Raw genomic sequence first — 17,252 nt, 5'->3', positions numbered from 1 at the left:
GCCCCCACCCCCCAATCGGCCCTACCCTGAGCGTGACTGAGGGGGGCATCACAACCTCCTTATCCGCCCTGCTCTGTGCATGACGGGGCGGCGCCCCTACTCCCCAATCGGCCCTGCTCTGAGCCTGACCAGGGGCTGCACTTAGGGATTGGGCCTGCCCTCTGCCACCCGGGAGCAGGCCTAAGCCAGCAGGTCGTTATCTCCCGAGGGGTCCCAGACTGCGAGAGGGCACAGGCCAGGCTGGGGGACCCCCCTCCCCCCGCCCCCCAAGTGCACAAATTTTTGTGCACCGGGCCTCTAGTATATATATAAAGGCAAGACCCTCCATGGCAGTTAGAAATATCCATCTTAGGTAAACATGGCCCAAGTGGTGTTCCTGTACCATTTCCAGCTGTTTCTCTCATTCTGCAGTACTGTAACCAATGACTAATGGGTAATGTGATGACTTTAGTCATGTCCATATATCCTTCACAACCTCTTAGTGACCCCAAAGAAGCCTGGCTTAGCAAGGAGAATGAATTGTTGGAAAAAATCAAAGATTTCTCCCAAAACATTATGGAGCATTCTATTTTATGGCATTCAAATATACCACAAGTATCTTCAATAGCAACACTTTCCAGGGTCTTGAAAAGCTTTTAAATATTCTGTTCCTTTTGAGGTCCCGCCATTCTCTTTCTTTGGATGACCCTGTACTTTCTGGTCTGTATATTCTTCATGGCCAGCCCCCCATCTATGTTCACTAGTGCACTTCTCCCAGGGAGCCCTCCCTCATCACTTCAGGCAGAGCTGTTTCTTCCTCTTACATCTCAGAGCACCAAAGACCCCAGCCCTCACTTGCAGTTTGTATCTCCTGCCTTGTACCATCGCTAACTGTGCACATGTCTGATCTCCCGGCTGAGGAACGCAGACTGCATCTTATCCCTCTTGTCCTTTACCTAGCAACACGGCGCCTGGCACAGAGTACGAGGCCACAAAGGTTCGTTAATAGACCAGGTAGCTGTGGAATAAGTTACTTGCAGAAGGTAAATTAGAATTAGTAGTTCCAAAAAGGGAGGGGGTAGACAGTATAGTCATGTGTTAAAGATTACCATATTTATCTAAAAACATTGGAAAGCGAAACATGAATAAAAAGTTTCATTTTCCAACATGAGTGAGGAACTAGAGCACAAGATTAGGGAAGCCTACAGATGCCAGGAAAGCAAGCGTGTGTGCCAACTCCGTGTGCACTCACTGCTCAGTGACTCAGAGCTGAGATTGCAGAAGTAAGCTGACCCTTCCCAAGCTTCATCATTCCTGACTCGAGTCCACTGTCCTGTTCTTTTCCTCAGCCAGTGGCCAAATTGCTCACAGCTTCCCCTGCATTCTAATGGAGCTCTATCTCCTTTGTGAAAGAGGCGCTCACAATCATGATACTTCCTTCTTACAGCACAAGATCCAGAGCGCTGTTTGGTTTGTCCAGATTTACTGAGCTAGCTGGTGGCTTTACTGGTAAAGGTGGAAGTCTAACCACAGGCTTCACCCAGGTCCAAAACACTACGTAGAATTTTGTGAACAGTTTATGAAATTCTGTGGGTAAGTCACTTCCTAAGATAGGGAAGAGCGAAGAAACAGAATTAAGTATGGTTTTTCAGAAAACATTAAAAAATTGTTCAAACCATTTTTCAGGAGTGGAGAACATGATCTTACTCCCCTGAGACTCGTCATTTTGTCATTTGATTCTTTAAGATCTAAAAATTGCTGCCAGATGTTTTATGTTTTTACTACTTAATACAATAAACATCTTTATACATTTTGCCTGCAAAGAGATTACATTAAGCTATGGGTGCTAAATAATAGGTGTTTGTTATATTTCTTTATTTTTTACTTTCAATAATGGCTAGCATAAAGTTAAATTCAAACTAGTAGTTATTTAAACCATGTATATTTCTGAGTCCTACCTATAAGCAACATAAAAAGATTTTTATGAATTCTTTTATTTCCAACAACAGGTTGGACACAAAGCATTCCTTTACTAAGGAACTGGGGCACAAAAACCGATCCAGAGAAGCAGAAGTTGCAGTGATTTTTCTGAGTCATTACTGCTTTTTCACTAGAACTTCTTATTGTTGACACTTAAGAGCAGGTATTTTCTTCAAATAGAAAACGCAACAATATTTTTTCTTTTTTACAATATACAGTACATAGCACTTTACACTTTTACAAATGACAGTCGTGCAAGCATGTCAAACTCAAAGGCTAACACGGGCCAAATAAATAAGGTTTGAGTTTATGTGGGCCACAAGAAAACAAAAGCTTGAATTTTCATAGAAACGTAGGTTTATTTCAATAAAGACATGCTGAATACAAAGGGCTGAATGAACGAGTTATCATTAACATAAACAGAACATTTTAATAAAAATTAATTTTTTCTTGAACATTAACTTACCAGACACTGAATAACTGCACAAATTAATAAACGTAATGTAAATAAACCTATTTTTCTTGTTCTCCGAAAGCAAAATATTTTCTGTTGCGCACACCAAACAAGTCAGTCCAAGACTAATGACATGGCAATAGGCTGCTAAAATATTCGCTGCTAGTATTAGTGGTGAGAAATTGTGCACCTGCGCGAAAGGTGCATAAGGGAAATGAATGCAACATGATTATAGTAATCAGTCATTAGTGAGCGTGGTAGTTCATTATTAATAATTATGTATAACAGGATATTGTAAAAATTAAGTTACAAAATTTTCATTAAAATGTTTCTTACATATCATTATATTGGCTGGGCCACAAAAATATTCGTTGTGGGCCTCATGCGGCCTGCGGGCCGTGAGTTTGACATGCTTGGTCTAGTGGTTAAGGGCCAGGTCTTCAGAATTAGATGGATCAAGGTTCTAATCTTGGCCCAGGCATTTTGTGTATGACCTTAGGCAAGTTATTTACCCTGTCTTAGCATCATTTTCACTAGTGTGTGAAGCCAGCTTACTAGCCTATGAGAGCAGACAGTTAATTTTTTAGGAACTCTGAAAGCCAGTTATTAAATTCAAACAGTTTAAATTATATCACGTAAATTTAAAATTAAATAAATTATATTAAGGTAATGAGTACTCAAAGTCATCACTTCCTAATTTTTTATTGCATGTTACCATTATCTCTGCTCTTGAGGATACTTAGGTTTATTGTATCTATATGGTGAAAATAGCACATAATAGTGCACTATTCCACATATTTTCCCTACTTCCTGTTCAATGACCTCACTGGTAGCTTGAAATAGACCACGGTGAGAGTATTTATACCATGGGTATCAGCAACCACTGCAAAGTAGGGCTTTTCCTGCTCCTAGACAATTGTTATATGTTCACTAGCACACCATTATTCAGTTTCCACATCTCTAAAATGGGAATAATTTTACCTACCTCATATAATTATTTGTAAAGATTAAATGAGATAAAAAATGTAAAGCATTTAACTGAATACCTACTATATAGTCAAGACCCAACAAATGGTGCAATTATTATTACTATCCATTAAAATAAAGAGTAAAGGAAAATGGAATCAAACAAATATAAGTGAATTATAATTTGTTACCAGTTCATTTGGGTATGTAATATGTTTGTTTACAACTAGTTTAGCTGGTCACACCATTCTTATTGTTCTAATAACCCCTTATCGATAAACTGCCAAATCTGTACCTCCACTCCCAGCTCTGCGCCCAGGGCCAGACTCCACTTTCAAGTAGTTCTTATCATTGACATCCAGATGTATCGCAAGAACCTCAAATAAATTTGATTTCCAAAATAAAATCCATTATTCTTTCTCCCCGATTTCTTCCTCTTTAGTTATCTTTGTTATTCTTCATACAAAAGCACAAAATCCTAAAGCTGAAAAAGATCATTTAGCCCAACCTAGCCATTCTACAGATGAGGATGCTGGGGCAGAACAACCAAGTGCCCAGGGTTACACAATTAGTCAGTGGCATGCAAGGTCTAAATCCCAGGTCTCCAAACTCCAGTTTGGGGCTCCTTTCACTATCCACTGACTTCTGCTGTGTGTGTGTGTGTGTGTGTGTGTGTGTGTGTGTGTGTGTGCGCGCGCAGGGGGGGAGGGGGGAGGAGAGAGAGAGAGAGAGAGAGAGAGAGAGAGAGAGAGAGAGAAATCCCTGTTTACTCATGCTTTGCTTATGCAATCTCATTCCATTCGGCTAGTACATTCATCTCTGGATGTGCCTCTGTGGCTTTCTCCCACCTCCACCACAAACCCCAGGGATGAACAAGTAAGACCTTCCACCCTTCCATGATCTTTGCCTCTCTGAAAGGGGATTTGGAATTTATGTAGCCTGGAGAGAACCGAAATGACCTTGGAATCTTCCACTGTGCAGTTTGATGGCCTACCTTTAAGATTCATGGCTCCCAGAGAGATTTAACAGTACAAGAACTACTGATAAACCAGTATTATTTATTGCATCAAGTATTCCAATCATTTGAACATATCTGGGATGCTGCCCCTTTTCAATTTTTTTGACTTGTGTGTAATGACTAAAAAATAATTGATGAAAAATACTTTCACTTTACTTATTTCGTAGTTTCCTAGGCTCTTTTCTCCTTGTAAATGTCAAACCCTTACCAAGAAAAGATCATCAGACCTAGGTCTAGTAAGTTGCCAGCTTCTCAGCCACCCAACAGGCCTCCTGAACTTTCACCTAAGGACCTGGCCAGCCATACCTTAAAATTGGCTGCATTTTCATTCATTATTTATTCATTCAGTCATCAAAACATTGATCAAAGCCCAACTATGTGTCAGGTACTATATTATGTGCTAAGGATACAGATATACCAGTAAATAAGTCATCATTCTGGCCTTCAAGGAACTCACAATGGGGAGGAGAGCAGACAAATAAACAGACGGCTGCATACATAGAGAATGCTTAGTGAAAGTGCAATGCTGGAAGTGTACACAGGAGGAACATAACCCAGCTTGGGTTTGGGGAAAGACGGGGGAGTAAGGGCATCCTAGCGAAGGTTGTGATTGAGCAGTTCCTCAAAGTATGTGTGAAAGTTAACCCGGTGAGTGGGAGAAAGGGCTAGTATCAGGGTGTCTCAGCAGAAGGGAAAAGGTGAGCCTAGCGAAACAACGGAGGCTGGAAATGAGAACGAGGGAGGCACAGAGAGAGAAACACTGACTGCAAGTTCTCTTATTCTCTGGTTTACTTACCTTAAATCTAAACAAAAAACCTGTGTCTTGTTCCAAACTCCCCACTCTTCATCTGGTTCTGGTTCCTATTGTCCTCCATGTTCAGAGTTGTTGGTTTCTGAGCGTTTAGGTTTCAGCTGGAATGCCTTCCTTCCCAGTAGAGCGGTGGTCATTCCATGCCTGGCTTTCTACACAGTGCTATCACCCACTGACTGCTACACACAGCGAGAGATACATGAATCTGTATGGAAAGAGGCTATCTAAAGATAATATCAACAGGAGAATCCTTGGAGTTACACACAGAGCAGAGGATAAAGGGAAAACATAATCAGGAATCACTGCCCTCCTAATTGGCACTTTCTCATGTACAAGTGGGTACCTTTGTCCTCTCCATTAAAACTCTTAATGCTACCCGTATTTTCTATTTTTGTATTTTGAAAGGAATTGGACATGTTTTAAAGAGCTCTAAAATGAATAGGGAACCAATGTGGATCTCTTTGGAGCATTTTAGCTTATGCCTTTTTATGTATTTATTCATTCATTATGGGGATATGTGAGGAAAGACTTAAAGATGAAGAAGGTAGCCAAAACAGATAACTGCAGAAAGAATATTCCAGACAAAGAAGACAGCCAGTGCAAAGAAACCCTAAGTCAAGACCTTTTGTGTCTGAAGAACAGCAAGGAAGCCAGTGCTCCCGAGCAGAGTCGGTAAGGAGAGTAGTAAGAAGTGATGTTGGAGAGGCAACTGGGGGAGGAAGCATATTACATGGGTCTTGGAGCTCCTTTCGAGGTTTTTCTTTTATCCAGTGAATAGGAAGCCTTACCAAGTATTTGAGCAGAAGAAGGACATTAATGTGGGTTTTTTAAAGATCACTCCAGATGCTGTGTTGAGAGCAGACTTGTAGGAGGCAGAAGTGAAAGCAGAGAGACTAATTGAGAGGCTATCACAATGATCCAGGCAAAAGATGATGGTGGCTTTGCGTGGGATGGTAGCTGTGGAGGTGGTGAGAAGTGGTCAGATTCTGGATGCATTCTGAAGTCATAGTCAATGGGACTTCCCAATGGAGTGGATGTGGAGAGTGAGAGAAAACAGTCAAGGATATTGCATTAGTTTGCTAGATCTTCTGTAACAAAGTACCACAAACTGTGTGGCTTAAACAACAGAAATGTGTTGTCCAACAGTTCTGGAGGCTAAAAGTCCAAGGTCAAGGTGCCAGCATGGTTGGTCCTTCTGAGGTTTCTCCCTTCAATGTGAGAAAAGAACATGGTCCAGGCCTCTCTCCTTGGCTTCTAGATGACTATCTCTATGTTCACATGGCTCTCTCCCATATGTGTGTTTCTGTGTCCAAATTTCCCCTATTTATAAGGACATCAGTCATATTGGATTAAGGCCTAACCTAATGATCTCATTTTAGCTAATTACATCTGCCACAACCTTATTTCCAAATAAGGTCACATTATGAGGTACTAGGGGTTAGAACTTCAACATATGAATTTTGGGGAGATACAATTTAATCCAAAACAAATGACTCCAAGATTTTTGGCCTATGCAACTATAAATATGGAGCTGGGGAAGACCAAAGGTGGGGCAAGGAATTATTTTTTAGAGCAGCGGTTTAAAAAATATTTTTAAGATATAAGAGTAAAATTTAAGAGAGAAGTCTGGGTTGGTGATATATATTATATATCGTGTGTGTACATTTATACATATATACATACATTACTTCTATATACATACTAGAGACCCAGTGGAAATTCGTGGGGGGGGGGGGGGGAGTTCCCTCAGCCCAGCCTGCGCCCTCTTGCAGTCCGGGAGTCCTGGGGGATGTCCGACTGACAGCTTAGGCCTGCTTAGGCCTACCACCAGGGGGCAGCTTCTGAATTGAGCGTCTGCCCCCTCGTGGTCAGTGTGCATCATAGCAACTGGTCATTCTGCCGTTGGGCTAAAACCGGCTCTCTGACATCCCCCTAAGGGATTGTGAAAGGGTGCAGGCCAGGCCAAGAGATCCTACTGGTGCACGATCAGGGCCGGGGAGGGATGTGAGAGATTGGCCAGCTGGGAAGGGACTGCAAGAGGGCTCCAGGATATGTCTGGCCCATCTTACTCAGTCCCGATTGGCCGGACCCCAGCAGCAAGCTAACCTACCAGTCAGAGCGTCTGCCCCCTGGTGGTCAGTACACGTCATAGCAAGCAGTTGAGCGGCCTTAGCATATCATTAGCATATTATGCTTTGATTGTTTGAATGGCTGACTGGACGACCGGACACTTAACATATTAGCCTTTTATTATATAGGATATTACATATAAACTCATATACATATAAGCTTCTATAAGCATATATATGTATATATAAACACACTTTTATATTCTATATAATAAGAGAGGGATATGCTAATTAGCCTGGATATGCTAATTAGTCATGACCAGTATGCAAATTGACCATCACCCAGGCCTGCAGGGGAGGGCAGTTAGGGGTGACCTGGCCTGCAGGGAGGGCATTTGGGAGTGACTGGGCCGTCAGGAGAGGGCAGTTGGGGGCAATTGAGCCAGCAGGGGAGGGTAGTTGGGAGCAATCGGGCCAGCAGGGGAGCAGTTAGGTGTTGATCAGGCTGGCAGGGGAGCGGTTGGGGGGTGATCAGGCTGGCAGGCAGAAGTGGTTAGGGGCAATCAGGTAGGCAGGCAGGCGAGCGGTTGGGAGCCAGCAGTCCTGGATTGTGAGAGGGCAGTCGGACATCCCTAGCGGGGTCCCAGATTGGAGAGGGCTGAGGGACACCTCCCCCCCTCCAGTGCACGAATTTCATGCACCGGGCCTTTAATATATATATATGACTGGTTGACTGGACGACTGGACAATCACCCGGTCACTATGATGCGTACTGACCACCAGGGGGCAGACACTCAATGCAGGAGCTGCCCCCTGGTGGTAAGTGCACTCCCACATTACACATATGTGTGTACATATATATGTGTACACACACATATATATACATGTAATGATGTTATATATACATATATATGCTCATGATTGTAGGTGATATTTAAAGCCATTCTCTAGGTCAGATGACCAAAGGAGTAGGTATAGGCTGAGAAGAAAAGTGAACCAAGAATTGAACCCTGGGGCCTTCTATGTTTAAGGGGTTGGAGAGCCACAACGTTAGCTTTCTCACAGAAATCAAATCTACATGAGTTTTCTAAATCATAAAATATGTCATCAGGATTGATACAACCAATGTAGGAAATTAACAATCTCAACAAAAGCCAAACATGCACATACTTTATGACCCAGCCATTGGGCTCCTATGTGTATACTTAACAGAAATAAAGTAGTGTATATAAATGTTCATAGCATTGTGCATTTTCTGTATGGTTATTATACTTTGACAAAAGTCATTACTCCCCCTCCCCCCCAAAAAAAAGTCATTAGGGAATGCCTCTACTCATTAGGTCCCAACTCTCAGTGCCAGCAAAACAGGAAGCAGATTTAATCTGGCTTCTTGAGTGTTAAGGATTGCTTTGTGGTCATTCACAGAACATGCTCAAAGCAACAAATTTAGGTACATGGTAGAATTCAAGCATGTGAAAAGCCATGAGAAACCTTCACAACTTTCTCTCTGGGTTTTAGGTTTTTTTTCTTTTTCTTGAGTAAGGTTCTCCATCAAACCCAATCAGAAGCATTCTTTGCTCCCCCAACTAAAGGCTAAATAGGAATCATACCCTCACCAGTTGTCAGTTTCTTTCAGTTGCAATGATGGAAACTCAATATAAACTGGCTTAGGTAGAAAGGGAGTTAATGGTGTGTCTAACTAAAAGTCCAGCTAAACAATATGTCACCTCTCCTTCTTAACACATCATCTCTCCCTCTCAAAAGTTGGCCTCTTTGTAATGGTTTCATCTTTCCCACTGCAGACAAATTTCTTCCGTATTCCTGGGCAAGAGAATCACAAATCAGCCTGGACTTACACACTCCAGACCCTGCAACCTCAGGGAAAACAGAATTTATTTTTCCCAATGTTGAATTGTCCTGCTAGGATCATACTCTGCCTAGAAAAATCATAGCTACTGCTTATGAAATTTAGGATTGTATAGGCCTGGGCCAAATGACCAGTGGCCAGGAAAATACTAACACCAATACTCTAATAATAATAATAATATCTAATGATGACTAAGCACTTATTTTGCAGCCAGTGTTCTAACCTTCTCATATGCATCAAATCATTTCATTCACACAACACATTTATGAGGTAGATACTAGTATTTTCCCCATTTCATAGATAAGGATACTGACATATACAGAAAGTTTAGGCAACTTGCCCCAGACCCATAACGAGTAAATGGCAAACTTGGGATGAAAAGTACCCCAGAACTCATGCTCCCGATACTATGGTATATTCTCACAAAACCACAGGGGAGAGGATCAGTCCCTGAAAAAAAGTATGAGGTGTAAAGGAAAACTACCAACATTTCATACAATAGTTCATTAGTCTCACTTATTTAACCATTAGTCCAAATATTCAATAAACATCTGATGAATGTCTGCCATGAATTAGGTCACACGGCATCCATTCACTGTTGCCAATGTCTCCCACACGATGGATAACAAAGGAGTACAGGAAAGGGTACTTTCTTTACATGGTGAAATTATTTTGTCTCCAAAAATTCTTCCCAAATTGTGTTTAGACATGAGTTTTAAAAAACTATTTTATGGCATAAGCTTAGATTTTATAACTTTGAGTAAATGGTAAGTATAAAAGCAAATGAATTAAATTTGTTCAACTGATTCAAGCAGAATTTTTGAATCTGCTTAGTGAATGTAGATTTATTTTTCCTTCTGAAAATAGCATGAAAAAAAACATTGCAAACAGGCTCTAAAAGAAAATTTTAAATTAATTTCAAAGCTATTTTAACAACGTCAGCCTCTTGGAATAAGAATGCTATCATTCAATAAATATGTATTAAGTACCTGGGTATGGTTGAAACTTACGTGACCAAAGAAATACAAATTAAAAATACAAAATGTCATGTTTAATGCCAAATTGGCAAAATATTTTTAAATATATTTATAAAGATACCAAACATTATTTTACATTTATGGTAAGTGTAAATTGACAACCTTTGTAAAATATGGATGGCCTTAAAAATAACTATATCCTCTTTCACTTCTGAAAATTTGTACCCCCAAATTGCATAGGCATATGCAAAGATATGGCTACAGAATTTTCCTCACAGGTTATCATTGATAGCAAAATATGGTAGGCCAAAAATGAATAGTGAAATACATATTGGTGTTTTGGTATAATAGAATACTATGTAGCTATTAAGAGTAAGTTACAGGAAAATATTTCATGAAATAGATATTTACTTTATAGAATAGTAAGTGAAAGATATGTGTACTATATAATCCATTTTAGTTTAAAAGATTATACACCTGCATAGAAATAAAGACCAAAAGGCTTTTTTTACTAATACTGTCTATTATTTCTAGGTGGTTAATTTTTAGGTAATTTCTCTCTCTCTCTCTCTCTCTCTCTCTCTCTCTCTCTCTCTCTCTCGTGTGTTTAACCTGGAATAAGAAAAAAAAAATTTTTTAAGTGAAAAATATACTACAAAATTCAAAGTGACAAGTATATGGCTAGAGGTCTGCAGTGGGTAGCGAAAGAGGAGGCTGGAGCGGCCCTGTCCTGGCTTAGGGCTGAGTGTCAGCAGAGGCTTCTTTGAGGAGGAGAAACTGAGCAGAGGCATCACCTCAACCACAACAAAGATGATGACAAGCAGGTGCAGGTGCAAGTGCTGGTATTTGTGAGGCAATCGGTCCCATTACTTAATGCATCTACAGCGTTAATCCAGTCCCAAAAGAATGCAAAACATTTCTAAAATATATGTCATTGATTTTCACTTTTCTTTGCAATTCCCCATCACCCATTTATTTATTTTTTCTAACAAGTATGGTGAAAATTCTTTCACAACATTGTATAAAGACAGCTTTCCTTTTTGGCACAGCTGTGACTACATTAAAGCTTTGCCCTTGACATATTTCATTTATCTTAACCCCGAGTTCCTGGAAGAAAGGGATGCTGAAGACAGTGTCCAGTGTGCAGCCGGCGTTCGGCTCACACACAGGCGAAAAGCGTTTAGCTGTTAGCCTCTACTCTCAAGTCTCTTTGTTTTATTAGGATCTTTTTCTCTTGGTCAGATACATGACTTCATAGTGAAAAATTTCCAGCATAAAAAAAAATAGATTTCAGTTTACAAGGGGAGAACCTGAAAAATATGTGCATTGTCAGTTTTCCTTCTCTGAAACCATTTTTGTGCTGCCATATCAGTGCAGCTAGGCCTGAAAGAATAAACTATTCTCACACCCAGAGCTGAGGAGGTAGGCAGCGTGTCCTCAAAGGGCTGAAGTCCCTCGGAAACAATAACATCCAATGTCACCTCTTCTTTGTGCAGCTAGAGCAGCAGCCATTTGAAAGATATCCATGGGTAAGAAGGAGCCTATTTCGGCTCAGTTTTAAATGGTACGATTCCCAGTGCCTGAAACAGTGTCTGATACTTAGAGTTAAATCTCTGTTGAACTATTAAATGAACAAATGGAAATGGAAGAAGAATGAACAAAATAAACCAACCATTGTTTTGCAGAATGATGTGAAATACTAACTTCTCTGTGGTCTGAGACTTACAGATTAAGGAACAATCAGGAAAATAAATCTATTCTTTATACATTCAGACCAAGCTCAAAAGCTGCTGAGGACAGGTAGGCGATGCAATTAAGTGGTAGCAGTCTAGGTATAAGTGCATGGGTAGACATTACCGAGTGGAGAGGGTGTCAAACGGGAGCATGCTCCACCCCGAGGGGGTGAGGCTGACTCAGTTCCAGCCATGGATGCCATATGAGAATGCAGGCCCAATTTTGCCAATTCTTCCAGTGTTTTAAGAGAAGCTTGAAGTCTAGATTTTTAAGTTGACATTATAAATGTTGGCTCAAAATTTAAAGACAGAGAGACAATGTCTGTGTGTTTTACATACATACCTAGCCATACAGTCTGATTTAAAACTTCTCATTTCAACTTTTCTTTCTTTTTTTAGGATATTGTAGTTTATTAATTAAATTATTAACACACCTTTGTAATACTTTTACCCACATTTTTAGCTAAACACCCTTTAATGGCCTCTTTATATAATAATTGATATTCTATAATATTTTCTACATATGAAATAAAAAGATAACTGTCTTCCCTCTGGGAAAATTAATCAAAACTTTAAAATTGATAGTATTGAAAGCTTCTTTCATCTTCACTCTTTATTATCAGTAATGTCATGTAAAACTTTATCATGTTCAATTTGGGAATACTTTTATAAAGCTTCTTATATATGAATTCTAAGATTTCAGGACATGTTAAATTTGCTTGTGCAGTAATATGTATATAACTACATTATATACCAGTATATATGATTGTAGAGACAATTTATTCTTATTGAGCATTTGGATGTTTTTCTGTTCTGTTTGTTTATTTTGTTTTCTAGATTCCACATATAAGTAAAATCATAAGGTAGATGTCTTTCTTTGACTTATTACACTCAGCACAATAGCCTCTAGTTCTATCCATGTTGTTGCAGATGGCAAGATTGCATCCTTTTTTATGGCTGAATCATATCACATTGTGTATATGCATCACTTCTTCTTTATCCACTTATCTATTGGTGAACACTTAGGTCATTTCCATACCTTGGCTATTGTAAAAAATGCTGTAATGAACATATGAGTATATATGTCTTTTCAATTCGTGTTTTGGGTTTCTTCAAATAAATACCCAAAGTGGAATTGCTGGATCCTTGTCTCTTGCTATAGACTTTGTTTTAAAGTCTACTTTGTCTTGTATAAGCATTGCTATCCCAGCGTTTTTGTTTGTTTGTTTCCATTTTTGTGAAATATCTTTTCCCATCCCTTTATTATCAGTCTGTGTGTGTCTTTCAATCTGAAGTGAGTCTCTTGTTGACAGCATATGCAAGGATCTTGTTTTGCTATCCATTCAGCCTCCACATGTCTTTTGATTGGAGTATTTAATCCATTTGCATTTAAAGTAATTGTTGGTAGATATGTTTTTATTGCCATTTTACCATTCTTTTTTATCTTTTTAAAATTTATTCTTAAAGAAGACATTTAATATTTCTTGTGGTAGTGAATTCCTTCAGCTTTTTCTTGCCTGGGAAGCTATCTATCCTTCAATTCTAAATGATAGCTTTGCTGGGTAAAGTATCTACTTTTCCGTGTCTAAGAATGTTTTCCTTAGGACATGTCTATGTGTACTTGTGTGTTGTTGCTACATTAATTACCTCATGAAAACTGAGAAGACCAAGGAGGTAAGTCACACTTATGTGGGGGATTTTTAAGCATGCGGTGAGCTAGCGGAAAGTAGCAGAGGACGTATACTTAGGGAAAAGAGTGATCAATGGGCCAGGTCAAGCACATACAGGCATTCCTGAATTTGCAAATATTTTTCTCCAAGATTAGGCCATCTGTGTTCGCTAATGGACAGCCATATCACATTAGGCTTCTATCTTCCCAAAGAGACTGGGAGATACTGGTGTAATCTCCCTTGGTGATTACATTTCAAAGCATGGCTCCCAGGCACTTGAGAAAGACTGTCCTGGGTTGCAAAACTGGCAAAAAGCTTTTTAAGAGGTTTACATCTCAAAGGGAACCGAAAAAGAATGTACAACTGCAAGTTTTCTAAAGTAAATAAATGCTCTCAGAAAAAAGAGGTTAGGGGGCAACCCTCAGAAAGAAGCCTTTCTAAAGCTTAGTCAAGCTGGAGGCAAGACCATCCGGGTCATAAGAGTGATGGTAGATGTTATTCAGCAAGTTGCACATCATTGGATCATTCACAATGTAAATTCTAGATGTTTCAGACCTAGCTTAGAGTCCTCCTCTCCTTTCCCCTATGTCCTCCCCACTGCCTCATAACCATGAAACCGAGGTATCTACCAACAGATGTCTATCAGCTGTGCAACCTGGGTCTTTTCATTTCTAAATGGGCATCATAAATACATACTACATAGCATTTGTACAAAGAATAAATCTGATATGTATGAGGCAATCAACATAGTGCCTGGCATATAGTAACAACTCATTGATAGTAATAAATGGTAACTATCAATATTTCAGCCAGTTCATCTGTGCTATTGTAGTATCATAGAATGAACATACTATGATACTAATATTACTAAAATAGACAGAAAAGAAGTTAAAAGAATTATGACTTTTATCAATCAAAATAGAGCAGAAGAAGCTATCAGTGATGTGGCACCTATTGCCAAAGTTCCATGACCTACCCTCCACACTCCACCCTATTTTCTGCCCAAATTTCTTTCATCTGTTTTTTCATAGTTAAATATTTCCCCATATAGATCTCAAATCTGCGTGTTATTGAGCGTAAGGATATAACGCAACTTTTAAAATTACAATCTGTGTTGTATTTTCTTTCTTACACTTACATTTGAAGCATGTTTACTCTTTGAAAGCCCATGTGGGAACCAATTGACTTTTCAGAAAGTTCCTTGCAAATTCTCCCTCAAAAGAGTTTTCCTTTGTTTGTATCTTGGTAGCAATTTTTAAAATTTCAAGATTTGGACTCTGGCATTATAACTGCTCAGCGTGTCTAACAGAAGTGGTCTGTTTCATCATCCAATGAGCTCTGCCTGTTTGTGGATGTGACACCCCAGTGGAAGGAAGCCAAGAGCCTATAGTAGCGATCCTGGGGAAAATGTAAGCAGCTGTGGCCATGTAATTTAAAACCTCTGGAAAGTGTGCTGCAGTCTGTGCACAGCGTTAGTGTAACATGGGGACTGGATGCAGCCCGCTCTCCGAAGGACTTCCTCGCCTGCTGCAGGAAAGGGAAGACTGAAAAGACAAACCTGGGTGCAGCCAGAAAGGTCCAGATAGATGAGCTTGTGGCATCCATGCCCTAAATTCAGGTACCGTAAACCTTTGTCTGTGAATTTTCTGCAATAAGCCAAACTAAGATTCTGTAGGTTGTGGAAGTGCCTGAAAAGACAGGGTGAGAGGAGAGAGGAAGGAAAGTGAATATCGTTGTTTTCTCACATCTTTCTTAAGCCACTATGACAAAGAGGAGTAAAACTGTAAGTGAATCTTTTCTCCTTGCGAATGTTCAACAGTTGAACCTTGTTGTTAATGCTCTTCCTGTCAAGTCAAGGAGATTGCAGTAACTAGAGAATGCCTAATTACATTTCAAATGAAAAGAAAGATGTGCCTAGATTTTTAAGAAAGCTGAGATAAAGCCTGGAATTGTGGGGGCTGGGAGGTTTGTGCATTCATATTGTTTGGAAGTTAGCTTGTGTTTGAAAGCAAAGTTACAGAGTTTGCATTATCGTTGCATTTAGGTTTTAACTTTGAGGCACCAAAGTAATGAGTAAAATGTTTAGAAATACAAACCCTTTGTAAACATTTAAATGGCGATGAGCTGTTACATGAGAGTGAGGATTTGGACAGAAAGGAGGCAAAGTTGACACAACAGGCTCTCAAAATGGACATGATCAGCAAATGCTTTGAGAAATTAGATTTGAATATGCATGATTTTGTAACATCCTCATAACTATAATTAAAGAAAGACTAATTGATATGCAGAGCTTAAAAATGGATTAAGAAGAGTCTACAGATGAGTGGGCAGCACATGAAAGGAATAAAAACTATAGCAGAGACTGTCAATCTCACTGGAGTTGAAACCGATTAAATTAAATTAAACATGACCAAAATGAGAGCTTCCAGAAACAAGGGAGGTAATTAGGACAAGCTATGCAAGGGCTCACAGTTTGAGGACACTCTGTAGACAACTTTCCAGATCCTCTTTATCCTGGCATTTTTTAAAAAGTACAAGAACTCCCACGACTGCCTGCTCTTGTAATGAAATTAACAACATGCTCTTGATTTGTGGTCTGCAACAGTTTAACAGCAAATGGGAAAGCAAAAAGAACCAAAGTGAAAGAAGATGCCTCTCTGTCCAGCAAAAGCCCACAAGTGAATAATAGAGTTCACCTTCACATAAATGGGAAATAAGATCTGCGAGCACTGACCGTTAATCAGATTTATTCCGAAAATCTGAAAAGCACATGTATGTGATACAATGATTTCCATTCCATAGAGAATCACTTGGTTCAGAACACAGATTCTCTCTGGTAATTGCTGTGTCTATGAGATTCAACAGAACAGACAGGGACGCCTTCTGGATCCCCAGTGGCTGGGTGGGCAGGGCTGTGAAGGAAAAAGCAGCACGAACATCCCAAAGACACGTCCCCCGTCCTGGGTCCCTTCAGTTAACTAAGAGCTATGCCAAAGTTTCCGAAATGCTTTTTTTCCCCCTCCCTGGAGTATACCCTTGTGATTCAACTGAGTAAAGTACAATTTTTCTGAGGATGGGGGGATGGACATCATTTCTAACAACCCTTTAGCTCTCTAATTCAGAGAAAGGAGTTGTGAGGCAGACAGCAGGACACAATGGGAAATACACAAGGTTTTGGAATCTGACCAAACTGGATTCAAATCTCAGCCCTGACACTTATTGCAACTTCCCTAACCACTCAGATTGTTTCTGCATTTGTTAAGTGGAGATTATATTAACTTTTTTTTTAACCCTAACTGTGGGCCTCCAGCTTTCCTGTAGCTTCATTTTCTCATCTTTGACATGGATGTAATCCTACCTGCTTTTCCTCTTAGAGGTGTGACAATTACATGAGGACATAAGTGTAATGGTATTATATTTAGAGTGACTTTTGATGATTATAAACAGCAAAAAGCCCGGCTGGCCTGGCTCTGTGGTTGAGTGTCAAGCTATGAACCAGGAGGTCATGGTTCGATTCCCGGTCAGAGCACATGCCTGGGGTTGTGACTCTATTCCCAGTGTGGGCGTGTAGGACGCAGTGGATCAATGATTTTCTCTCATCATTGATGTTTCTATCTCTCTTCTTCTCCCTTCCTCTCTGAATCAATACAAATGTGTATATATATATATATATATATATATACTAGAGGCCCGGTGCACAAAAATTTGTGCACTGGGGGGGGGGGGGG

At 39.9% G+C, this 17,252-nt stretch overlaps 2 protein-coding genes across 2 annotated transcripts in view; one reads left to right on the top strand and one right to left on the bottom strand.

Moving 5' to 3' along the window:
• FBXL13 (F-box and leucine-rich repeat protein 13) overlaps window positions 1-17,252 on the bottom strand; it is a 156,339-nt gene that overhangs the window by 63,178 nt on the left and 75,909 nt on the right. The window contains exon 11 of the mRNA XM_005862988.2: window positions 15,083-15,212. Coding sequence (XP_005863050.2) covers window positions 15,083-15,212 — 130 coding nt within the window. The remainder of the gene's footprint in view (window positions 1-15,082; window positions 15,213-17,252) is intronic.
• Window positions 1-17,252, top strand: part of LRRC17 (leucine rich repeat containing 17) — a 51,806-nt gene that overhangs the window by 5,918 nt on the left and 28,636 nt on the right. The gene's annotated exons all lie outside the window — the stretch shown is intronic.

This window comes from Myotis brandtii, unplaced genomic scaffold (assembly GCF_000412655.1).
Source record: "Myotis brandtii unplaced genomic scaffold, ASM41265v1 scaffold17, whole genome shotgun sequence".
Lineage (NCBI taxonomy): Eukaryota > Metazoa > Chordata > Mammalia > Chiroptera > Vespertilionidae > Myotis > Myotis brandtii.
The sequence above is the reverse complement of the archived record's forward strand: the minus strand, read 5'-3'. Positions and strand labels throughout refer to the sequence as shown.